Source organism: Mustela erminea, chromosome 4 (genome assembly GCF_009829155.1).
Source record: "Mustela erminea isolate mMusErm1 chromosome 4, mMusErm1.Pri, whole genome shotgun sequence".
Lineage (NCBI taxonomy): Eukaryota > Metazoa > Chordata > Mammalia > Carnivora > Mustelidae > Mustela > Mustela erminea.
In genome coordinates this window covers 82,948,697-82,975,987 of record NC_045617.1, presented here as the reverse complement: position 1 = coordinate 82,975,987, position 27,291 = coordinate 82,948,697, and the positions used below count along the sequence as shown (strand labels likewise).

At 33.8% G+C, this 27,291-nt stretch overlaps 1 protein-coding gene across 4 annotated transcripts in view; it reads left to right on the top strand.

Moving 5' to 3' along the window:
- KPNA5 (karyopherin subunit alpha 5) overlaps positions 1–27,291 on the top strand; it is a 48,008-nt gene that overhangs the window by 5,510 nt on the left and 15,207 nt on the right. For all 4 annotated transcript variants that reach the window (XM_032339721.1, XM_032339722.1, XM_032339720.1 and 1 more), the window contains 8 exons: positions 1,447–1,580; positions 2,974–3,075; positions 3,177–3,276; positions 4,258–4,352; positions 6,901–7,032; positions 9,254–9,342; positions 16,846–16,945; positions 26,930–27,093. In XM_032339721.1, the coding sequence (XP_032195612.1) occupies positions 1,447–1,580; positions 2,974–3,075; positions 3,177–3,276; positions 4,258–4,352; positions 6,901–7,032; positions 9,254–9,342; positions 16,846–16,945; positions 26,930–27,093 (916 nt within the window). The remainder of the gene's footprint in view (positions 1–1,446; positions 1,581–2,973; positions 3,076–3,176; positions 3,277–4,257; positions 4,353–6,900; positions 7,033–9,253; positions 9,343–16,845; positions 16,946–26,929; positions 27,094–27,291) is intronic.

Genomic DNA, 27,291 nt, shown 5'->3' with positions numbered 1-27,291 from the left:
ATACTTATTCCTTCCCGATTTTTCCTTTTCATTCTCTTCCCTGACAAATTCTTGCTCTTTTAAGATAACTTTCAGAACACCCTAAAGCACAGTTAGTTGCTATGTCTTCTTTGCTCTCACAGGATTTAATGCATATGTTTTAGTGTACTTTACTACTTACAGTATAATTTACCAGTTCATTAGTCTATCTTCAACATCAGAGATGGCAGATAAATGCCAGCCTTTCCTTTTCTGCTTTTTACTTCATAAGTGTTAATTGATCACAACACTCTCTGGTTTCTGAAAGTAAAATTATATTATTTTAAATGTAAAGTGTGATATAAAATATTGTAAATATACTTGTAAGAATATGTTTACATAAACGTTAATGCGTTCAAATACATTTATAATAAAACTACTTAAAAATAAAGTATACAAATATTTCAGTATTTATTTTTTTTTAAGATTTTATTTATTTATTTGATAGATAGAGATCACAAGTAGTCAGGGAGGCAGGCAGGGAGAGAGGAGGAAGCAGGCTTCCCGCAGAGCAGAGAGCCTGATGCGGGGCTCGATCCCAGGACCCTGAGACCATGACCTGAGCTGAAGGCAGAGGCTTTAACCCACTGAGCCACCCAGGTGCCCCAGTATTTCAGTATTTTTTTTTTTTAAGATTTTATTTATTTATTTGAGAGAGAGACAGTGAGAGAGAACATGAGCAAGGAGAAGGTCAGAGGGAGAAGCAGACTTCCCATGGAGCTGGGAGCCCGATGTGGGACTCGATCCCGGGACTCCAGGATCATGACCTGAGCTGAAGGCAGTCGTCCAACCAACTGAGCCACCCAGGTGCCCAGTATTTCAGTATTTAAAAAGAAGTAATTATACCCTTGTATTGCAAATTAGTATTGCAGTCATGACTGAAGTCATGAGCCATGCAACCTTAGTTCCGAAGACAGCACCTTAAGTAAATGAAAGAAGCCAGACCCCCCAAAATATTTGAGGGATGCTTATTGAAGCCCAATAATATATTCCATTGAAAATAGAGATACTTCACTCACTCTGGCTATCTTTTGATCTTGCCAAGAGCTGTAATTTTAAAGTTTTTTACCCAACTACTTTATGATTGATTATATCCTGGCAGACAGTGATTTTAAGATGCATCCCTCTTCCGAAAGGTTAAAACTCCAGGCATTGGGGAGTGCATCTTAAAATCAGTGAAATTAGGATAATGACTTTATCTGTGTTTAGACCAAAATCTGTTATTTGTTTGATAATTTAGTCCAAAAATTTTGGTTACTTTGCTCCAATATTGATGTGGGAATGAGGGAATGTATTCTTTGTACGTAATTTTCAGAATTAATTTTGTCAATCTGTTTAAGCAGTAAGCATGAACTTAGTTTACCTAGTAAACATCACATGTTGTTTTGAGAATTATCAGTATATGTTTTCTTCTCTCCTAACCTCAAGATGCAATGGCTAGTCCAGGGAAAGATAACTATAGAATGAAAAGTTACAAGAATAAAGCCCTAAATCCCCAAGAAATGCGTAGACGAAGAGAAGAAGAAGGAATACAGCTTCGAAAACAAAAAAGGGAAGAGCAGGTGGGTGTTTTAAAATATTTAAATCTATTTAACACAGACACATTATATAGATTTTAGAAGTTACATTATCATTGCTTATTTTTTGATAATTTAAAATGATAAAGTATTTTTAGGAAATTGAATATCAATCTATTCTTTATTAGACTCCAGGAATATTTCATGAATCAGAATTGTGTGCTGTTTTTAATCACTGAGAGGAACAACTTTTCTGTTTTATTGATAAGCCTTTTATCTTAATCATATTTTATCCCAGTGTTAAGAAATTTTTACTCTTAAGCCTATTTAGATCACTTCCATTTGTCACTACCAGATTTGCCCACTACCCCCCAAAAAACCATAATATTTATTTGTTGCTTTGTGGGTTTTCATAGTTCTTGCTCCTAAGTTAATTACAGTCCTCTACCTATGCTACTCATACTGTTCCTTCTATAGTTCAACCAGCTAGCTCTCTTAGCCTTCTCTGTTTTGAACTTTGTGTATGTGACATAAGGAATAGAAAAATCCTTTAAAAGAATATATCTCAACATTTTTCATTCCAAGATACACTTAAATTTAGAAGTGTTTATATTAAGAGGGTATAGTCCTCACATGTGTGAATTAAAAACTAATGTGTAGAAAGTACTAGCAATGATGAAAGTAAGGAAAGGCCTGTTTTAGAAACATGATTTATCATCTTCCTATCTATAGTATCTAGCACACTCCCTACTTTATTACATTAAGGACTCAAAAAATCTGTTGGATGAATGATTAGAAGGAATTGTATACTATTTGAAGAAGAGCAGTATTTCTTTAGCTATCAGAAAGAATATACCAGATTTTTTTTTCTTACCTATTTTGATATAGAAAGTGTATCCATAAATTCCCCTCAGTGATGTTACTATGCTTCACTCCTCCTCTCTCTCTTTTTTTAAATTGTTATTCATTCCCAAAATAAAAAGGATAGGGCCATATTTCCTCAGAGTTGTTCTCTGCTCCTTATTAATCTGTAATTTGTTTGTTAATATACCACAATATTTCTCCCATATAACTAATTTGGTTTTTTATTAAGATTTTCTTGGAAAAATTCTTAGATATCGCATATATCACTGTGAGCATATGTACTTTTTCAAATTCTATTAAAAGTAAATGCGTACTCTACTTATGGGAGGCCATTGGTAAAAGACCTGAGAATAAGAATTGACCCAAAATGGTCTGCTCGTAAGAGCTAACCAAGTCAGGAGAGTTTAACTTCTCAAAGATAATTTAGATCTTCATGGTATAGTGATTGAGAAATAGTAAATATGTAGAATTTTAAATCGTTTTGTTTTGTTCACATAAATGAAAAATATAATTCTATGGGAATTCAGTGTTTTATGGAAAACCCAGTGTATAAAGTTATTTCTCTTTATTACAGTTGTTCAAACGCAGAAATGTCTCTTTGCCCAGAAACGATGAGTCTATGCTAGAAAGTCCTATCCAGGATCCAGATATCAGTTCCACTGTCCCCATTCCAGAGGTAGATTTTACAAAAATGTATTTCAAATTATACTTCAACAGTATTTCATACAACAGTTATTCATGCAAAATATTAAGTGTTGTTATATTTTCTGTTTTTAGGAAGAAGTTATCACCACAGATATGGTTCAGATGATTTTTTCTAACAATGCTGATCAACAGCTAACAGCAACACAGAAATTTAGAAAGCTGCTTTCCAAAGGCAAGAATTATTTTCAAGTATGCTTATTTGATATTAAAAGGTTCTGAGAGTTTTATTTATTAGATATTTTTTATTTTAAGACATCATCTTCAGTAAGACAGTAGGTCTTAATTTTTCTTGAAAATATACTTGTAAGGAATATCTATTTTTTATAAAGTGTATTTATTTATTTTAAGTAGACTCCATGCCCAATGTGGGGCTTGAACTCACAACCCCGAGATCTAGTCACTTGTTCTACTGACTGAGCCATACAGGGAACCGTAAAGGAGGTCTTTTTTATCCTTTTTGTTAGATAAATATGGAACACTAACAGAATATCCTAGGGAACCACAAGAGCATACTTTTTGTTGAAGCCAAGGGAGAAGGAAGAGTTGTTGATACTTAGGTTGTCAGTAGCTGAAATATCTTGGTTTTAATTTTGCATATTTTTGTTTTAAAATTTCTTAGAGATTTTATGACTCTCAAAAGCCCTCTGCATTTCATGAAAATTTATGAAGAATCCTACATAGTCCAGTAGGTTTTCTGTGAATAATGAATGATACCCTCACAGAACAGAATATCATTTAGTTGAGAAGTATTAGATAATGGTTGATAGGGAAGGAGACATCTCTGGAAAATGAGGTATTCTTATACAGGATTAGGGGGAAGATTATCTATCAGTTGGTGTTTTGAGTATTAGACTGAAATACTCCATGTTGTGAAGATGACCTTCTAAATATCCTTCAACTTAAAGTACTAAATATTTGTGTAGGCAGTATTTAAAAATTTTTTTTACTGTGATTAATGAAAAAGAATTTGCTTTCCAATAAGGACTGCATTTTTGAGAATATTTGTTTACTTCAGTTAAACTCACCTGAGGCTTTTAAACTTGGTCAGTGAAACCTAGGAAAGATTTATTTTGTGCATCCTGTTAATTGACACAGGGACCAGGTTATTATCTTTCTGTGCCTATAAATAACTTAATTCTTTTTAAATTTTTAGAACCTAATCCACCAATTGATCAGGTTATACAGAAACCAGGAGTTGTACAGAGATTTGTGAAATTTCTTGAAAGAAATGAAAATTGTACTTTACAGGTGAGTTCTAAAGTTTTCTTTCTTAATCTCTTTCCAGAAATAACATGATTAAAGTTTCTAGTGAACTTCTACAATACTAAATGTATTGTAAGCATTCAGGAAATACTTGGCAATTAAAGGAAAAGGTAGTGCCATTCGTCTTCCCGTAGTCATGTTTGCAGTGCTAGTTTTTTGTAGGAACTGTTTCATTAAAACAATTTTGAGGAAACTACATAAAATCATTCATAATGTTCATAAAAATTTTGTAGTTGTCAACTTTTAGTAACTTTTTCATTTTAGAAAACCTCAAATTAAAATGTTAATGGGTAAATTTTTTTTGGCTCTTAGCTAATAAGGGTTGTAACTTTTTAGTATAAACTCTTTTACCTTTTAAAACATTTTTATCTGATTAGCTTTTAAAAAAAAAAAAATCAGTAAAATCAACTAAAATGTGACCAAAGTTAGGTTTGTCCAAATGAGCATTGCTTCTCCGCTATACTGTAATGGCCCTTGTAAGATGTCTTCCAAATAATTGGCTGCTAATAGTAAATTACTGAATTTTACAAATATTTTACTGTTTTTTTTTTTTTAAAGAAAGATTGCTTTTCCTGATTTCATTGCTATGTATATTCTTAAGTAGGAATACAATGTGGAATTTTATCTATCAGGAATTGCACAGGAGCTGCACTAGTTTACCAGTGCTATTGTCAGTAATGGAAGATTGTTACTAGTATTTGAGTAATAGTTGTTGAAATTACAACTTAGAATAGTGTTCCACATATTTGAGTAATTTGGGAAAGCTCCTCACACTTTAGATAAGAAGCAAAGAAATGTGTTACACACATGAATATTACCTATCATGATTTTTATGCTGAAAAATTTTGAGAGTGTTTACGATAAGGATGTCTGAGGAAAAAGCCACTTTGTGCTATATGTAGTAATACTGTCCATTATTTTTCAAGGTCTTTAGGTATAATCTGTAAGGACTATAGGTCATGATTTTTAGTCCATTTGCTTTCTATTTAAGCCTCAAGTCCAGACTAAAACCCAAGCCTCCTGATACTTAATTATTTGGCTTTTTAGTTATAAATGAATGAAAGAGGAAATGAGTAAATACAAATAAATAAAATCGAGTGATAGTTTTAGCCATATATTGTGTGTAAGGCATTATATTACAAAATTAAAATATTGTTTTTACTTTTTATAAATTTTATTTTTAATATATTTTTATATTTTTATTTAAAATATTGTATTTATTTATTAAAATAACAAAATTAAAATAATAAAATTTTATTTTATTAATCATAGTGCTATGTACCTTTCATGTGAAAAGTTGTCTGTGCCAAATATTTTTGAAGTTATGGTCACTCTTTAGTTTGCCTGTGGATTTATAGATCATTTCAGTGCTTTGCTAGTTTACTGTTTGGGAGCCATGGGTTGAATTTTCTGTTTCTTGTGTTACAAATCCATCACATTTAAGTATATTCAGATTTAAGTGGAATTGATATGAATGACTTTTCAGAGGTTCTACTGATTACAGGAATACAAGTCCTGCCTGTGGCTCTGCTAATAGTGAATTCTTTGAACAAATCATCTAAGTCTCTGGACTTCTAATTAATTTCTTAAATGAGGTTGGAACTAGGTGATCCATCCCTAGGGAATCAAAAGTACCTTTTAAGATTCTAAGTTCCATAAATGCACTGTTGCTTTTATTTTTTTTTAATATTAATTTATTTATTTTCAGCCTAACAGTATTCATTATTTTTTCACCACACCCAGTGCTCCATGCAATCCGTGCCCTCCTTAATACCCACCACCTGGTACCCCAACCTCCCACCCCACTGCCACTTCAAACCCCTCAGATTGTTTTCCAGAGTCCATAGTCTCTCATGATTCACCTCCCCTTCCAATTTACCCCAACTCCCTTCACCTCTCTAACTCCCCATGTCTTCCATGCTATTTGTTATGCTCCACAAATAAGTGAAACCATATGGTAATTGACTCTCTGCTTGACTTATTTCACTCAGCATAATCTCTTCCAGTCCCGTCCATGTTGCTACAAAAGTTGGGTATTCATCCTTTCTGATGGAGGCATAATACTCCATAGTGTATTTGGACCACATTTTCCTTATCCATTCGTCCGTTGAAGGGCATCTTGGTTCTTTCCATAGTTTGGCGACTGTGGCCATTGCTGCTATAAACATTGGGGTGCAGATGGCCCTTCTTTTCACGTTCTTTTAAGTAGTGTCTCATTAGTTTTAAACTGCCCGCTTTAGGACACTTGGCTCTCTAAATAGTAAGCATTAGGAGTTCTGTGAAATACAACTTCAGATGTGTTCATTTATTGTTCATGATTTTGAAAATTTTCATTACAGTCTCAGTTTCATTTTTCCAGATTGAGTCCTGTTTTTAAAACCAAGGGTTTTTATTTATGAAATCTGATTAATCTTATTAATCATAAATCAGTCTTTAAAGGCTTGTCCAGCTAACCCTTTACTCCCTCTCTTCTTCCCTTTTTTTCTGACATTTCTTTGGTGCTTTCATTTATTCTACCTTTGTTTTTCCTTAGTTTGAAGCTGCATGGGCATTAACTAATATAGCATCTGGAACTTTTCTGCATACCAAGGTAGTGATTGAAACTGGGGCTGTTCCAATTTTTATCAAACTTCTTAATTCAGAGCATGAAGATGTGCAAGAGCAGGTATGTTTCTAATCTGAATGGTTATATTTACTAGATTTTTATGTTCTCTTGAGAGTTGCATGTGCATTGCGTTTGTTAAAATACAGTAATTCCTCTTCAGTGTCAAATTAGAAGGAAGCCAGAATGCACTGTCTCAGGCATAATCCTGGGTTCTCTGTAGGTGTGATGTCAGGTATCAGAAATTACTATTCCCATGTATAAAAAAGCATACTGAGACTCAGAAAAGTTAGTAATCTACCTAGTCACAGTGGATGGCTGAACTAAGTTTTAAACCTGGGCTGGTCTGACTCCTTATTCTTTGCATGTACGTAGATTATTTTGTTACTTCTTTCTAAAATATCAAAAATTTTTTAAGCCCTTAGTCGATTTGCTCTTTTATTTATTTTTACTTTTTAAAATTATTTTTATTAGCATATAATCTATTATTGCCCTAGGGCTACATTTCTGTGAATCGTCAGGCTTACATATTTCACGGCACTCACCATATCACATACCCTCCCCAATGTCCATAACCCAGCTACCCTCTCCATATCCTTCCTCCCCCCTAGCAACCCTCAGTTTGTTTTGTGAGATTAAGAGTCTCTTACGGTTTGTCTCCCTCCTAATCCCTAATGTGGCTTTTTATTTTCTTTAATTTTTATTTATTTATTTATTTTTTAAAGATTTTATTTATTTATTTGACAGACAGGGATCACAAGTAAGCAGAGAGTAAGGCAGAGAGAGAGGAAGGAAAGCAGGCTTCCCACTAAGCAGAGAGCCCGATGCGGGGCTTGATCCCAGGACCCTGGAATCGTGACCTGAGCCGAAGGCAGAGGCTTTAACCCACTGAGCCACCCAAGCGCCCCCCTAATGTAACTTTTTAAATAGACATGATAAATTCTCACAGTTGTTGCAAGAGGGAAAATTTAATCACATTTACTTTGTACCAGTGAAAGAAAATAAAATGTTTTTGTTTTGAACTATTTTTAGGGCAAATTGATCTGTTGATCTACCATCCATTCATCTGTTTAGTTTTATATATATGTACATATATATATATGTATACACACACACACACACACACACACACACACACACACACACACGGGGTTTTTTTTTTCCCCACTTAATTGATATTGGTAGCCTTTTCTAATGGCATTAATCTTCCAAGAAAATTTTTCTGATTACTCATTATCTAGTCCGGTATGAACCATAATTTGTGATCTATTTCTCAGTTATATATTAGAGTTATTTCTGGCATATTAATATTATGATAAACATCACTATCAATCTGTATGTATATCTTGATTATTTCATTAGGAAAAATGACTTAACCCTGGTAAAAGAAAAAATTTTCAAGTTCTAATCATGTATTTCAAAGTTGACCTTCAGAGAAACTATACATAATAATTTCCCCACCAGTATTAGACTTCACAGGGTGAAAAATGTCATTACTTCAAAAGATTTTCTTAAGGTGGCTCTGTGGGTTAGTTGGTTCAGACATCTGTCTTGCAAAATATTTTTTTAAAAAATAGAAAATAAACATAGGCCTAGGGTAAATATTAAAAATACTAACTCATATTTTAAATGTTAAAATTTTCCCAGTTGTAAAAGTAACTTATGTCTACTTTTGCATGTATTTGAAAAATGTGAAGTGAGAATATAATGAAATGATGATTTTCATTTGCATAATTTGTCATTTAATTTAAATTTAATAAGTGAATAATTTGATCTTTTACTTAAATTATTTAAAAAATTATAATGAACCTGGACTAATTCTAAGCTTATTTTCAGAGATCAGTCCAAGCTAATTCTCATAGTAGCTTTACTTCACTTCTCTATATTTTGTCTCTCCTTCCCTTCTTTTATAAATCAATCCCTTCCCAGTGAGTGGAGTCCTTGGCATAGGAACAAACTTCTAGTATAGGTAATTGCAAAATTCGTTAAATTGATAATTTTGTCTCTCCATGTAGATTCGGAGTAGATAGACTATCATCTTTGTTGAACAGAATAAACATTTCACCATGTGTAATGAAAAATGTTAATGCCCTATCCTTCAGTTGATTAAAAATATTAGTAAATGGTACTATTAAACTTTCTTTACTGTCCTACTAGCTTTTTTCTTTTTTTTTAACATCTTGGAAACTATTACTTTGTTCATTCTGTACTAAAATCTCATTCTTAAGAGAGCGCATCTTATTTAAGATATTGTAACAGAATATTTTTTTCTCATTTTTTTAAGGCTGTTTGGGCACTTGGTAATATTGCTGGTGACAATGCAGAATGCAGAGATTTTGTTTTGAATTGTGAAATACTTCCACCTCTTTTAGAGTAAGTACTTTATCACAATTAAATTAATACTAGTTTTGTAAAAGAAAACTATTCTGCAGTGTATTTCTACATACACAATTACGTTCTTCAGTGATGCTTTTAAATTTGGGGTATGTTGAGCTGTTTCTGCAAGAGCAATAGCAAAAGCAAACCAAGAAATTTTCCGGTTTTGTATTGGTCTTTGTATTTTCTTAAGCCATACTTAATAGTATTTATTGTGTGCTTGATGCTTACTATGCTGAAGTAATAATTCTACAAAATAAGGATATATGGTAGTTTTTAGTACAATAAAAATTTAAGTTTTGCTAAAGGAGGAAATCTTTAGTACATGAACAGAGGATATATTTAGGATATCAGGTTTTTGTATTTGATATGGAAATGTTCAGAGAACAAAGATCATAAGAGATTTTTCTTTTGGAATTAGAATTAAATGATTTATTTAGTAGTTCCTTTTTAAAATGCATTATATATTTTTAAAAAAGAAATTACCCTATAATGTAAGGAGCTTTAAAGAAATTACATAAAATTATTTGAAGGGTAGATTCCTTTATTCATCTTGGTTATCATTCACTAAGAGGGTCTTTTTTTTTTTTAGGCTAGATGCCATGGGCATGTAGTGAAAAAGAAAAAAGTAATTGAGGAGATGGTAAAAGGAAAAATTTTATTGTTTCTGTGCTATTAGCTATCCTCTTCAAGCTAAAGAATTGAAAGGAAGAATAAATTTTTAGTTATTAGCTTGCAAAAGGTATTTTATTCTTTTAGAGAGAGTAACTTTACATGGACAGAGTGATTTCACAGCGTTTCAATCAACTAACATTGAATACTTAACTACTGCAGGGCACTGAACCACTTACTATAATGTCATTAACTTTGGTCTTACTCAAAGTTAATGTTCCAAAGTATTTAAGAATTTAGCTGAGCTATAAAAAGAAAATACTGATTTAGAGTTCAATATCAGGGTTATTTTGAAATTCATACTATTTTTGCCATTTTAACTGGTGTAAGGTAGTATCTCAATGTGGTTTTGATTTAAATTTCCCAACGTGGTCCATATACACAATGGACTATTACTCAGCCATCAGAAAGGATGAATATTCAACTTTTGCATCAACATGGATGGGACTGAAGGAGATGATGCTGAGTGAAATATATCAAGCAGAGGAAGTCAATTATCATATTGTTTGACTTATCTGTGGAACATAAGGAATAGCATGGAGGACAATAGGCGAAGGAAGGGAAAAATGAAGGGGGGAAATTGGAGTGGAAGACGAACTGTGAGAGACTATGGACTCTGGGAAACAAACTGAGGGTTTTAGAAGGGAGGGGGGCAGGGGGCTGGGTGAACCTGGTGATGGGTATTAAGGAGGGCACGGATTGCATGGAGCACTGGGTGTTATATGCAAACAATGAATCATGGAACACTACATTAAAAACTGATGATGTCAAGCAGAGAGAGTCAACTATCATAGGGTTTCACTTATTTGTGGAGCATAACAAATATCATGGAGGACAAGGGGAGTTGGAGAGGAGAAGGGAGTTGGGATAAATTGGAAGGGGAGGTGAATCATGAGAGACTATGGACTCTGGAAAACAATCTGAGGGGTTTGAAGTGGCGGTGGGGTGGGAGGTTGGGGTACCAGGTGGTGGGTATTAAGGAGGGCACGGATTGCATGGAGCACTGGGTGTGGGGAAAAAATAGTGAATACTGTTTTTCTGAACATAAATTAATTTAAAAAAATTAAATTAAAACCCCAAAAAACTACTGATGTACTATGATGTACTGTATAGTGACTAACATAATTAAAAAAAAAAAAAGAAATTCATACTATTGAAAGTATCTCTTAAATTTTCAATTTGAGATTTGTCTGGCCTCATTATACGGTTCATAGATTAACTGAGCACTTTGTTTCTTTTTACTTTTGCTCTCTGTCTCATTATCTTACTACTATCTCAAGTTGGTAATTGTTTCTGAATTAGTAGGTAAACATTTCTTAGGTCTAATTCCTTTAAATGGTCTAAGGAGTTTTTAATCATGACCAAAGAAATCAAACTAAAAACTAAGCTCTAATGGAGAAGAAGTACCCAGCTATGTAGTGCTAGTTATAAATATAATGAATTTTAGAAAATAAGTAGGCTTAAAAAGTTAGAAAGTTTGAAAGTTTCATTAAAAATTTGAGAAAAATAGCAAAAAAGAATTTATGTCAACCTAGCTACCAGATACTCTCACTTTTGTTGGGCAAAAGGAAGAAAGTTATTGGCTTTTATTAAGATTATGGTTTATCTGTTGTTCACATTGACATTCTTGTTTTAGCTATTGCTTAAGTAAATGTAAAACTTCTATTAATGTATGGTTTTATCAATTCTGTTTGAGTTTTAATTTTATTCTACTTCCATTTGATTCTCAGTAAACGTAACTTTGCAGTAAACCTAAATCAGCAAATGTAAATCTTACTACTACGGGTTTCATATACTGACCCATTTGCTGTTTTAATTTAATTTGACTTTAATGATTATAATAACCTCATTGATATAGATAAAGAATAGTATCCAACACAGTTTGGCCAACTACAGGCCTCAAGCCAAAGCTGGCCTGCTTCGTGTTTTGTAAATTTAAGTTTTTATTGGGGCACAGTCACCCCCATTTGCTCACTTAATATCTACGGTTGCTTTCATGCTACATCAGCAGAGTTGAATAGTTGCTATAGAAAAAGGCTTGCAAAGCCTAAAATACTTACTGAAAAAGTTTTTCAACTCCTGATATAGAAAGTCAATTTAAGTATTTTATTTTTAAGTGAGTTATGGTTTTCGGAGGTTTCAAAGACTATAGGAAAACCTGTAGAACAGATTTTTTTCGTATATGGTAAAATATACATAACATAAAATTTATCATTTTAACTATTTTAAAATGTACAGTTCACTGGCAGTGTTTTATACCTATCACCACTATCAAGTTCCAGACAGAAATCCCAATACCTATTAAGCTGTCATGTCCCATTTCCTTCTAGCCTTAGCCCTTGGAAACCACCAATCTGCTGTGTATGGATTTGCCTATTCTGGATATTTCATATAAATGGTATCATACATTGTATGACTTTTCATATCTGGCTTCTTTCACTTAGCATATTGTTTTCAAGGTTCATCCATAGTATAACATGTATCAGTACTTCATTATTTTTATGGCAGAATAACATTCTCTTGTATGGATGTACCACATTTTGTGCACCCATTCATCAGTTGATGGTCATTTATCTTCTACTTGTTGATTAAATAGTATTCCTCTGAACATTCATGTACAGGATTTTGTTTAAATAGTAGCTTTTAATTCTTTTTAGGTATATACCTATGAAGAGAATTGCTGGGTCATATGGTAACTCTATCTTTGACTTTTTAGGAACTGTTTTCCGTAGCAGCAGCAGCATTTTACATTCCCATCAGCAGTGTATGAGAATTTGAGTTTCTCCACGTTCTCACCAGCACTAGTTATTCTGATTTAAGCCACCCTCGTAGGTGTGAGATGGTATCTCATTTTGCTTTGATTTGCATTGAACATCTTTTCGTGGGTTTGCTGACTATATCTTCTTCTGAGAAATGTCTGTTAAGTCTTTTGAATAATTTTTAATTCAGTTACTTATCTTTTGTTGCTATGTTGTAAGAATTCTTCATATATTCTGAATACATTCTTATCAGATTAATGATTTACAGATCTTTTCTTTTTGCATTTTCTGGGTGGTTTTCACTCTTGATAGTGTCCATTTGAGTCACAAAGTTTTTAATTTTGATGAAATCCAGTTTGTGTATTTTTTTTTCCTTTTGTTGCTTATTCTTTTGGTGTTGAATTTGAGAAACTGTTGCCAAATCAAAAGTCATGAATATTTGTCCTTATGTTTTCTTCAAAGAGTCTTATAGTCTTAGCTCTTATATTTACAGCTTTGATGCATTTTTAGTTAATTTTTTATATGATGCAAGGGCATTCACTTATCACAGCATAATTTGTTGAAGTATTCTTTGAGAGTATTCTTTGCTCATTGAATGGTACCATATTGTTTTGGTTAGAGTAGCTTTGTGATGAATTTTGAAATCAACATGTGAGTGTTTCAGTTTTGTTTTTGTTTTTGTTTTTGGTCAAGATTGTTTTAGCTATTTAGGGGTACCTGAGTGGCTCAGTCAGTTATGTGTCTGACTCTTGATTTCAGCTCAGGTCATTATCTTATGAGTTGTGAGATCAAGCCCCACATCAGGCTCTGTGCTTAATGGGAGTCTGCTTGAGATTTTCTCCCTCTCTCACCCTTGCCCTCTTCCTTTGCCCCTCCCCTTGCTCGTGCGTGCTTTCTCTTTCTCTCTCTCAAATAAATAAATCTTTAAGTAAAAAGATTGTTTTACCTATTCAGGGCTACTTGCTATTCCATATGAATTAGTTTTCAGTGTACAGAATTGGTTAAATTTATTCCTAAGTATTTTATTCTTTTTAACACTATTTTAGATGAAATTTTTTTTTACTTGTTCAGTGGTAGTGTATAGACATACAATTGCTTTTTGTGTTTTAATCTTGTAGCCTGCACCTTTGTTGAATTCATTCATTAGCACTAATAGGGCTTCGTTGTGGATTTTCTTAAATTTCTCTATATAAAATCATGTCATCTGTGAATAGTAATAGTTCCAGTTATTGCTTTCTAATTTCGATACCTTTATTTCTTTTTCTTGCCTAATTGCTCTAGCTAGCGCTTCTAGTACAGTGTTGCATAACAGGGAAAAGCAGATATCTTCATCATGTTTCTGATTTGAGTAAAAGGTTTCACTTTCACCATTGAGTATGTTGTTAGCTGTGGATTTTTCATAAATGTTCTTTATCATGTTAAGGTAGTTTGCTCCTTTTCCTAGTTTGTTGAGTGTTTTTATTATGAAAGAGTGTTGGGTTCTGTTAAATGCTTTTTCTGCATCAATTGACAGGATCACACATTTTTTCACCTTCATTCTGTTAATGTATATTATTTATTATTTGTACATTGAACTATCTTTGCCTTCCTAGGTAAATTCCATTAGGTTATAGTATACAACCATCGCTAGATTCAGTTTCTTAGAATTCTGTTGAAGATTTTTGCATGTGTATTTATTAGAAATACTGGTCTATACTTGTGATGTCTTTGGCTTTGGTATTAGGGTAGTGCTGGCTCATAAAACAGGTTAGGAAATGTTCTCTTCTATTTCTGAGGAGCGTTTGAGAAAGATTCAGTTCTTCTTGTATTTGGTAGAATTCACCAGTGAAGCCGTTTTGTGCTGGACTCTTCTTTATTATGAGGTTTTTTATTACTGATCAATATATTTAATCCTTACAGGCCTATTTAGATTTTCTGTTTCTTCTTGAAGCATTTTGGTAGTTTATATATAATTTCTAATTGTTCATTTCTTCTGGGTTATTCAATTTGTTGACTTATTCTTGCTCATAGTATTTTTTTTTAAGATTCTGTTTATTTCAGAGAGCAAGAAGGGAGCATGAGCAGGGGGAGAGGCAAATGGAGAGGGAGAGACAGACTTCTCTGCTGAACAGGGAGCCTGATGTGGGACTTGATTCTAGGACACTGGGATCATGATCTGAGCTGAAGCCATATACTTAACTGAACTGAATGAGTCACCCAGGCACCCCCATAGTATTCTTTTATACTTATATTCTTATTTCTGGAATATCAGTAGTAATAGCCCCATATCTTTTAATATTTTAGATTTGTTTATTATTTATTTATTTATTTTTAGAATTTATTCATTTGAGAGAGTGAACATACACATGGTATTGATTACCTTCTCATTTCCTTTCCTGTATATTTTTAGTTTCTTAATGATTAGTCCAGGGAGTACAGTTAACATCTTAAACTTACAGTAATCTTGTTTGAATTAATACCAGTTTAGTTGCAATATTATGGAAAAACTCTGCTCCTGTACATCTCTGTTCTACCACCTTTAAAGTTATTGTCAAAAATAACATTATACATTGGATGCCAGTTAAGATAGATTTGTAGTTACGGCTTTATGTATGTCATTTAAGTCATAGAGAAAAAAAGAAAATTACAAATCAAAATTACCACCTTTAGATTTATCTGTATAGTTATTTTTGGTGGTATTCTTTTTCTTCTGGTTTTGAGTTATTGTTTATTGTCCTTTCACTTCAGCTGAAAGGGTTCCTTTCAGTTGCTCTTGTAAAGCAGATCTACTGGTGATGAGTTTTTCTGCTTTTGTTCTAGGAATCTTTTACTTTCTCTTTGATATTTTGAAGGATAGTTTTGTAGGATATAGAAATATTAAGTGACAGTTTTTGCTTTTAACAGCTTAAATATAATCTCATTGCCTTCTTTTCTTCATGGTTTTTTATAAGAATTTATCTGTTGATCTTAATGAAAGAGTTCCCAGTTAGACAAAACAAAGGCAGGCCCCTTGCATTAGTCCATCAGATAGCACCCACACAGATCAAAACAGACAAACACAATTTCTTGGAAACAAGTCTCCTTAGCTCCTTTTTGGAACCAGGAACCCACAGTGGGAATTCTAGCTTTCTTCTTTAAGACTGCTGCCAGACTTGGGAGGGAGTTGGCCAAGGGTAAATTATGTTGCCTGAAATCTACCACATCACAGCCCTTTCCTAGTTAAAAGATTTCTTGGGTACTATAAACTTTTGACTATCTTCGAGAGTTCTGATAAAGTTTACAAGGTTTTTTTGGTTGTTTCTGGGGGGCTGACAGGCTGCAAGAGTTACCATCTCCACCATTTTTGCCTAGTTCACTACAGAATAGGGATTTTTTTTTTAACCTAATTTCTCTATACTTGTAATAGGTTGCAGATCAAAAATACTGACAATCTGTTCAAAACAAACATCTCTTCTCAGTAGCTGATCTTCATTCAGTTTAACCCTATATTCTTTGCTTCCTGAAATGTATTATTTTCATTTAAAACAATGTAATCTAATATTCTTTTTAAAGTATAGTGAATAATTTTAATTAAGCACCAAACCCAATGTTTTGTATCTTTTCTTTTTTTTACTAAGATAATTTGGCCTTAATTTGTAATGCTTAGGCTACTTTTGATAAGACTTTAATCCATTCCCTTTTCTGCTCCTCAAAAGTCCCAGTGTAAAGATTTCATATTCAAAATTGTATTATCTGTTACTTTATAGTGTGACTTAAAAACAGTAAATCTGTCAAGGTTTAAAAAAATGAAGTATATAGAAGTAAATCAGCTTTCCATGACCCCCTTTATTTTGGACATGTTTTGTGTCTTGTAAGGATCCATTCAGATCATAGATTCAGAATTTTAAAAATAAAATACATATATATATATAATTTTTTTAATTACTTTTTCCTACTTTACCACATTGACTGTGTAATAAATATATTGAGAATTTTTATATTTTATGATATAAAATAGCTAAAGAGAAGAAATGAATGTAAAGTGACAATTTTCTTTTTTTCTTTTCCTTTTCTTTTTTTTTTTTTTTTGTTGTTGTTGTTTTTTTGGCAGGTTATTAACAAATTCAAACAGACTTACAACAACCAGAAATGCTGTATGGGCCCTCTCAAATTTATGTAGAGGCAAAAACCCTCCTCCAAACTTTAGTAAGGTATGAGTAAAATATACAAATTAAGGAATCTATGTATGTAAACTTCTTAGTCTCCTTATAATAGACTTTTAGAGATTGAAGGAACTTTATGGGTTTTTAGTAATTATTTATTGACTAGACAATATTTGCACATACTCAAAGTCTAGATATACAACAGAAAGGAAGTTTCCCTTCTACCGTTAGTTTACGTCGTGATTACCTCTTAGCAAACAGTGTCACTTGATGTTTATGTATGTTAGTGTTGACTTTAGAAATCTTTTAATCTAGTTCTTCTCATTTATTTCCTGTAAGTGAAATTGAAGCCTCCAGAAAGGTTAAGGTAATTCATTAGTTGTAAAATTGGAAAAGCTCTTAGTCCTATTAGTTGTAAAATTGGAAAGGTAATTAGTCCACAGGGGCTTGTGCTTTCCCAGTGTACTTTTTATCTGTTTCAAATATCTGTTCCCCCATCTGCTCATATTCTGCCGCTAAAAGAATAAATTATTAATAAATTTCTAACCTAGTTCTATTTTCTTACCAATAAGATGTTAAAAAGATAGAATGTAGGTAAATTTCTGGGCTACCATCATACTTCTTTCTAATTCAGTATCTAGGATTGAAAGGGAAATACTGACCATAGCACTAAGAAGAGCTCAAAATCTGGTGAGGATTTAAAAGTTGCTGCAGGCAAAAAATAATAAATTCCTAATTGAAAAATATGATGCATGAGTTGGTATGCCTTCTCATTTATACTTTTACCATTCCAGTTTGAAAAATGCATGATTGTAGCCACATTTCATCTGAACCACCAACATGACTTTAAAATCTAACTGGTACCATCATCTATTGACCTTTTTTTTTTTTTTTAAAGATTTTATTTATTTATTTGACAGAGACACAGTGAGAGACAGAACACAAGCAGGGAGAAAGGGAGAGAGAGAAGCAGACTTCCCATTGAGCCTGACTCAGGGCTTGATCCCAGGACCCTGGGATCATGACCTGAGTTGAAGGCAGATGCTTAACGACTGAGCCACCCAGGACCCCCCCATCAATCTGTTGATCTTTTCCCATACCCTGTAGCATGTTATGGGTTTAATCATAGTTCATAAAATTTTTCTGTAACCATCCATGCCTAATTCTATTCCATGTTTATTGACAAGTACATAACATGACTAAGAAGCTAGTTTAAAGCATTATAAAGTATGCTAAAAATAAAAGGCTTTTTTTTTTTAAAGATTTGTATTTCTTTGAGAGAGAGAATAGAAAAGGCACACATGCATGTGAGGAGAGAGGCAGAGGGAGAGAATCTCAAGCAGATCCCCGTTGATCAGAGACCTCCCACTCCCCACCCACACAGGGCTTGATCTCATGACCTGTGAAGTCATGACCTGAGCCAAAATCAAGAGTCAGGTGTTTAACTTACTGAGTCACCCAGGTACCCCCCAAATTATTATTTTAATCAGAAATTTGGTTTAATAGATATGTGTCTTAGAAAAGTTTTGAGTAAATTATATACCACAGCTCCCCAAGGAAGGACGTTATGAAATAATGTTGCACCAGTGGCCTTAGTTAGAGTAAAAGAATTTTTAATATTTTCATTTTAATAGTAGAAGGACAAGGTATGTGTATTTGACCTGGGTATAATACAAGGAAAAGAATATTTATGTGGTACACAGTACCCTTCAATGATCTTTTAAAAAATTATATATAAAAACATCATTTGGCAATGATTATTATAAAATTGAAAGGAAAGAAAATGTTCATATTTTGTCTGAGGAGGTAATAAGGGTTAATTCAACTGATGATGGTGAATCCTTCACCAGCTATTTGTAGGTTTAGACTTGCATATATAGATTGGCTAATTATATATATATTCATTGTTTTAGCAATCATAGTAATCTATTTTACCTCTTATTTATTTATTTACTTACTTATTTTTACTGTGTCCTGTTAATCACCATACAGTACATCATTGGTTTTTGATGTAGTGTTCTGTGATTCGTTGTTTGCATATAACACCCAGTGCTTCATGCAGTCCATACCCTCCCTAATACCCATCATCAGGCTCACGTATACCCCCCACCTCCTTCCCTTCTGAAACCTTTTGTTTGTTTCCCAGAGGAGTCTATAGTCTCTCATGGTTTGTCTACTACTCCTCCAATATCTCCCTCTTCATTTTTCCCTTTATTTTATCTCTTAAAAAATGGTATGGGATAACTATATTTTGTTTGAGTTTTTACCCAGTGAACTTTGGTTTATGCATTGCTTTTCATTTGAAGTTTCTTCCTTTAAAATACAAAGTCCTTTTAAGAGTTTGGAGGTTTTTACCCCCTTTGCTTTTAAAATAGCATGCATCTGTATGTGTATATGTTAAAATAATAATTATGTGATAATAGTTGTAAATATATAATTAGTTTAAAATGCCATATTTCATTGTTCCTTTTTTCCTGCTTAACACATCTTTTAAAAAAAGATTTTATTTATTTATATGACACACACAGAGAGAGAGAGAGATCACAAGTAGGCAGAGAGAGAGGGGGAAGCAGGCTCCCCGCTGAGCAGAGACTCTGATGCAGGGCTCAGTCCCAGGATCCTGAGATCATGACCTGAGCCGAAGGCAGAGGCTTAACCCACTGAGCCAGCCAGGCACCCCAGTATTGCATTTTTTTAAGGCATTGCTTAAACTTTGAGATCTTTTAGTGTTCTAATTATATTACATGCTTTTTAGAGGTTTTTTTTTTTTAAGATTTTATTTATTTGACAGAGAGATCTGTAGGCAGCGAGGCAGGCGGGGGCGGGGGGCAGACTCCCTGCTGAGCAGAGAGCCAGATGCGGGGCTCTATCCCAGGACCCTGGGATCATGACCTGAGCCTAAGGCAGAGGCTTTAACCCACTGAGCCACCCAGGTGCCCCAAAGGGGCACATTCTCAATACATCATTCTCAATACTATGAAAATATACTGTTATTTCTCTCATATTAAATCTTTTCTTGGTCCCTGAAAGCCTTATTAGCTTTCATGTTTATTGCCATCTACTTCTTTGCTTTCTTTTATAGTAAAATTCCTCATTTGTCTAGTCTCATTGTCTCCTCTCTCTCCTTTCATTCTTATTGAATCCTCTTCAGTTGGAATTTTCTCTCAGTGACTACACTGAGTCTGCTTTCACTAAGTGCACATGTGTCTTCACATTGTGAAATCCAGGGGCGAATGTTTAGACCTCATCTTAAATGACTTGCTACATCACATTGATTTCTCAGGCTTCACCTTACGTGATCTATTGCCTTCATATGATGCATTCGATCTCTTCCTTTTCCTACGTAATTTTTTTTTTCCACTTCGTTTTCAGGCCACTTCTCTCTTAAGTTTTTCTTCTACCTCAATGATTGCTCTGTCTCAGTTTCATATATTAGTTCCTCTTCTCTTTTTCCTCCTAAAGTTGAGAGTACAAAGTGAATGGTTTTGGCTTTTTCTTCTCTTTATCTGCATTCAATTCCTTATTGATACTCCCTTTCTGTGACTTTAAATGTCATCCACATGCCAGCAACTTTCAGATTCCAGTGGTTGGCTCAGATGTTCTTTTTGACTCCAAACTCAGCATCTTTATTTGGATATCTAATAGACATCTTAAACTTAACATATTTAAAATATAAATCTTTTTTTTTTTTTAAGATTTTATTTATTTGACAGAGAGAGAGGAATCACAAGTAGGCAGAGAGGCAGGCAGAGAGAGAGGGGAGGAAGCAGGCTTCCCGCAGAGCAGAGAGCCCGATGCGGGGCTTGATCCCAGGACACTGGGATCATGACCTGAGCCGAAGGCAGAGGCTTTAACCCACTGAGCCACCCAGGCGCCCCAACATATTTAAAATATAATTCCTGTTCTTTTCCCCCAGAACCTTCTATGCTAGCAGTCTTTCATATCAGTTAATAGAATTTCCATCTTCCGTTATTAAATGAGGTACTTTAACATTTTTCGCCTGCTTTCTCTTTTATCTCATTCTCTATAGTCACTCCATCAGTTAAATTCTGTTGGCTCTACTTCCGAAGTATATTCAGGTAGGGGTTCCTCTAGCCAAATTTGGTACTGTTTGAGGATCAAGATGAATTATGGAAAGGAAATACTTTTAACATAGAATAAAAAGAATCTGGGAAGCCTGGGTAGCTCAGTTGGTTAAGCATCTGCCTTCAGCTCAGGTTATGATCCTAGGGTCCTGGGATCAAGTCCTGCATGGGACTCCTTGCTCATTGGGGAGCCTCCTTCTCCCTCTATATGCCACTTCCCCTACTTGTGTGCACACACTCTCTCTCTCTCTGACAATAAATAAATCAAATCTTAAAAAAAAAAAATCTGTGAGTCTATTCTAATTCTAAAAAATGGGGAAAGAAAGCTCTTTTTTACAGAAGGATGCCAGTTAATAGTTGTAGAAGGACTTCATATTAGAAAGGTCAACCACCATGCTAATAAGTGATTTAGGCAGGAATCATCAATGAGTTCTAAAACATTTAGGTGAAAGATTGTTGGGGAATAGAATATTGATGTGGTTCGGAAGTATTGCCCTACAGAATATTTATTAATTACAAAGGGGATGGGAGGGAGTTTTATTTATTGTTGAGAATTTACTGTTGAGAATTTATTTACTGTTGAGAATTTATTTACTGTTGCGAATTAAAATTCTTCAATCACCTTAACCAAGTGATTAAGTTCAACGTTACTAATGAGGGGAAAACTGATATTATGTCCCTTTAGATGGGACATGACTAAAAATAACACCTCATCACCTATGTAACACCCTGGCTGGAAATATTTAGTTTCAATCTAATAATGAGGTAACAGTAAGACAAATCAGAAGTGAGGAATGGTTTGTGAAATAAATGTCCTGGACTCTTAAGAGTATCAGTGGTATGAAAGCACACAAATAGGCTGAGGAGCTATTCAAGATTAAAAAACAGTAAAGGCAGACATCTGTTAGAATGGTTAAAATCTAAAAAGCTAATAATACAGGTGCCAACAAGATGGATAGCAACTGAAGTTCTTAAACATTGATGGTAAAAATGTAAAATGGCACAGACACTTTAGTAAGAAGGCAGTTTCTTTCTTTTTTTTTTTTTAAAGTAAGGGTTGGGGTTATTATTATTATTTTTTTAAGATTTTATTTATTTATTTTACAGAGAGAAATCACAAGTAGATGGAGAGGCAGGCAGAGAGAGAGAGAGAGAGGGAAGCAGGCTCCCCGCTGAGCAGAGAGCCCAACGCGGGGCTGGATCCCAGGACCCTGAGATCATGACCCGAGCCGAAGGCAGCGGCTTAACCCACTGAGCCAGCCACCCAGGCGCCCCAAGAAGGCAGTTTCTTATTGTGCTACTTAGGAATATGGTATACTTACCCAAGGAATAGGACATAGTATGTCTACAAAAAGACCTGTACATAAATGTTTATGAGAACTTTATTCATAATCACCAAAAATTGGAAACAGCCCAGATGTACATCAACTGGTACATGGATAAACAAATTATGTTTCATTCATAAGGTGGACTGTGATTCAACAATAAAAAGGAAGAAGCTTTTACCTTGTACATGCAGCAACGTGAGTGAATCTCACAAGAATTAAGCTAATTGAAAGAAACCACACACAAATGCTACGTTTTGTATGATTTCATTAATATAATATTTTGGGGAAGACAGAACTATGAAACAAAATCAGATCAGTGATTGCCTGAAAGGGACAGGAGGGTAGTTTCAGAGATGATAGAAATGTTCTGTCTTGTGATTGGGTGGTAGCCATACAACTGAATGTGTTGGTCAGAACTCTCACTAGAACTGTACACTTAAAAAGAATTATTTTTACTGTAATTTTTACCTCAATAAATCTGACTTTATTTTTAGGTACTAATGAGATACAACAAGTAAATGCAATGTTTAATTACTGATTAGATCATGGATCAAAATTAAGTCTTAGCTTAAATATTTAAATTTGCTTTAGACCTTAGAAATATTATTGTACCAATGAAAAATTTTTGGATGTGACAATTATATCGTCTTAGAAGAATGTAAAGAAATGCCATTTTTCTTAGGAGACACATGCTGAAGTTTTAGGGGTGAAGTACCATGATAATATCTGCAGTTGGTTCTCAAATAGGGCAGTAGATATATTTTTTAAATGTATTTTATATGTGTGTGTGTGTTGTATGCATATTTCCCATTACATCTCACAATGTCTTCAAAAGACATGTATTCAAAAATTGAGAATTAATAAAATTAGTAATTTTTATTGCTTCTACAAGGTAAATTCTTAAATGAAACGGGCATCATCCCCCTACCCTGTTTCTTTGCAAGTTTGTGAACATAAAGAATACAAAGATCTGTGGTACATTTTGGTATCACTGCCTTGATTTGTGCTGAGTTTTACCCACCATTGCTTTTGTAACTTTAGTGCAAATATCAACAAAATGAAAAAGACCAATTATGTGTTAGTATAATTATGAAAATGGTTTTGGCATCTCCCCCCAAGGTTTCAAGAATCCTTCAGGGGTCCATGGTCCACACTTTGAGAACTACTAGCCTACAGCTTAATGCTTAATATCTGCTTAATATCTGCATAATTTCCTCATCTTCTGTAAGTGCTTGCTTATAAGTTACCTTTTCCATGAGCTCCACTGCAACTATCCTACATAATAATGTAATCTCTTACTACCCCAGCCACTGACCTCCACATTTTACTCTTAACTTTTTTCTTAGTAACTTTTAATATATATGATTTAAAAAATGTATTTTATGGGGCACCTGGGTGGCTCAGTTGGTTAAGTCTTTGCCTTCAGCTCAGGTCATGATCTCAGGGTCCTGGGATCGAGCCCTGCATCAGGCTCTCTGCTCAGCAGGGAGCCTGCTTCCCCCTCTCTCTCTGCCTGCCTCTCTGCCTACTAGTGATCTCTGTCTGTCAAACAAATAAATAAAATCTTTAAAAAAAATGTTTTATACATTTAATTTTTTAAAAAATCTTTCTTCCACTAAAATATAAACTCCTCAGTTAGGAATCGTTGACTCTTTTTGGTTATTTATGTATTCCAAACTTACTGTAATTTATATTAATAAGACTTAAGACTTTTTTTTAATAACTTTTCTGTGATTTTCTATGAGATATTTTATTCACTTTTTTTTGAAATTTTTATTTTCACAATAATTTTCAAGGATTTTTTTTTGTTCTCAGATTACTCATCTTTAGGTGGAATTTTTCTGTATCGGTGTTACAGCTTTTTTTATGGACTCACCAGATTATCTGCCTGAGGATTTATAATTTTTTTTGAAGTTTTCTTTTTTCTGGTGTCTGCTTCTCTGTATAAAACGTTTTTATTTTGTTTATGGTTTTTTTGTCTTAGTCTCTTTTTTACTGGGAAATTTCACATAACTGGTGATCCTGGGCACTCTGGACATACTTGGGAGGCAGACACTAAAAGCTAAAATGAAAAATAGATAGAGAGGTGAGTGTTTAGATTCGTCATTTCTTGGGCTTCATTATAGAGTAATTGGGCAGCAAAACCATGTTTTCTATGAGGAACTCAAAATTTCTGTATTTTCTGAGACCATTCGTTTCTCCAGAGACAGATTTTCCAGTCTTCTGCTGGAAAGTAAATAGATTGGGTTGAGGTGTAGAACAGATAATACTACTGGAGAGGGGCGAGCTGGACATTAGAGGAGGACTAGAGGCTTTCGTCCGTCAGTGTATAAACTTTTACTTATTCTGTAATTTCTGGTCTCATGCTTTATTTCAAACTCGTGTATATCTGATACCCCAAAGTTCAGTTTCTATAGTTCACTTTTCATTTTTCAGTTCCTTAAAATAAACCTCTAGTCTTTGGTAGCATTAAGAATATTAGACACCTACCTATAGTCTAACGTGTTTCTCATTTAACCTTTTAAGGTTTCTTTCTGTTTTAGCATCATTCCTCTTCTGTGCCCTCTGTGATAACTGGAACTTTTGATTCTTTAGGCTCTTTGAAGTGATTGTTGCAGGATAAATTAGCTTTCTTGTTCTTTTTTTTTTTTTTAAATTAGCTTTCTTCTTTTTGGTAGTTCCCTCTCCAGGCATTGAGGTATCCCCTTTCTCTTCTCATAATCCTGTCCACAATATATTGTGGGCATGATTACAGATGTCTGCTATATTCCTTAGAAATGGGATTTATATTTCACTTTCTTCTTTTCCTTGTTTCTGAGAAGACTGTGGGTCAGAAATGGTTTTATTTTGCTCCCTTAAAACTAGAAATCTGTAGTGCTTTGTTTTTTAAATCAATAAAAAGATACAGATTTGTATGCTTATTTTTTAACTCAAAAATTTCTATTTGCTTTAAAAAATGATTCTCACATTTCTCTTCAAGGAAGGAGGAGGTCATTGACAAGCGTGAAGGCATGATTGTTTGGAAAGGATCCAGTTGTACAGATTTGTTTTATTAACTTACAAGCACATCTATTACAAAATATTTTTAAAAAAGCAAACTTTGGTTTTTGTTCATGGGCCCTAGTGTCATCCTGACAGAAGGGCCCAGTGAAAAGATAGATAAGTATTTTTAGAAGGTTATAGTTTATGTACCGGCAATCTTTAAAGCAGAGGTAAAGAGAAAATTTATCTTAAGTACTAGAACCTTAAAAAAGTTGTCATTACTCTTTATTTGTGGTATATCTAAATTTCATATACAGCTCTTATCTGAGGTATACTTTAGGTTGCTGTTAAAAAAAAACAAAACAGGGGGTGCCTGGGTGGCTCAGTGGCTCTGCCTTCGGCTCAGGTCATGATCCCAGAGTCCTGGGATCAAGCCCCACATTGGACTCTCTGCTCAGCAGGGAGCCTGCTTTCTCCTCTCTCTCTGCTTCTCTGCCTAGTTGTGATCTCTGTCAAATAAATAAAATCTTAAAAAAAAAATTAAAAAATGGGACAGCTGGGTAGTTTAGTTGGTTAAGCATCTGACTTTGGCTCAGGTCATGATCCCATACTTCACCCTCTGCCTCTGCCTGCTGCTCCCCCTGATTGTGCCATTTCTTTCTCTCTGTCAAATAAATAAATAAAAATCTTAAAAAAAAAAAAAACCTCTTTAAAAAAAACTTTAGGGATTGTAGTAGAATCAATACCGATCATGGCAATAAAAAGAGGTAGTATCTCCTCTGTGCTTACTGTATGTCAGACACTGTTCTAAGATGCTACATGCATTTTTAGTAATTTAACAATATTGTTTAATCCCTGTTTTGTAAGTGAAGAAATTGTGCTTCAGAAATATTAGATAATTTGCCCATGGTCATACAGCTAGTGAATCTAAAAACCTTTCAGATTTCTTTTTGTATTTTCTACACCTTTAGTCCTCAACTGATTATTAGATTTGTTTCTGGTAATGTACATGTAATAAGTAGGGTGAGGTTTATTTCAGTTAGATCATATTTCATGATCATATTAAACACTTAAAAAATGAAACATTTTTAGTTAACTAAAACATTTTTACTTCTCTTAATTTTGGTATGCCTTTTTTGGGTGTGTTATGTGTGTGATTTAAAGATAGGGGATCCCAAACATGTATTTCGTTACTCTTAAAAAAGTTTTAAATTACACATATCTAATGTAAGATTAATTGGAGGGGCTCCTGGGCGGCTCAGTTGGTTAAGCGTCCAGTTCTTGGTTTCAGGTCAGATCATAATCTCAGGGTCCTGGGATCAAGCCCTGCATTGAGCTCCCTGCTCTGTGGGGAGTCTGCTTCCCTTCTCTTTCTCCCTCTTTCCCTCCCCCAGCTCATTTGTGCTGTCTCTCTCTAAAATAAATAAATCTTTAAAAAAAAAAGATTAATTGGAAAAAATCAGTTACATGTTCTCGTATACGATCATTATTTTTTAAGACAATAGAACATTTCAATTTTTCCGGCATTTTTATAGCATTGAATTTTTATTTTAAAATGGGATTCTATATTTTTCCTAAAGAAATTTGGTCTTAAACAGAGAAAATTGTTAAATATTGGCTCTTTTCTTTTCTTCCAGGTTTCACCTTGCTTAAATGTCTTGTCACGATTGTTGTTCAGCAGTGACCCAGATGTATTAGCAGATGTATGCTGGGCCCTTTCTTATCTTTCTGATGGACCCAATGATAAAATTCAAGCAGTCATTGATTCTGGAGTCTGTCGAAGATTGGTGGAACTTTTGATGTAACTATAATTTATGATTGTGTATTAAATTTAGCAGTTAGAGTAATGGCCTTATAAAGATCTTAAAAGTGACTATCTTCAGGAAGTATTGAAAAGCCATCAGCCTCATTTTTCAGAACAGCTAATAATGTGAAGAGTTGACCTTCTTAAATTTGTATCCCATCCTTAGTTGGAACTATCATTTTGTGAATGTATTTC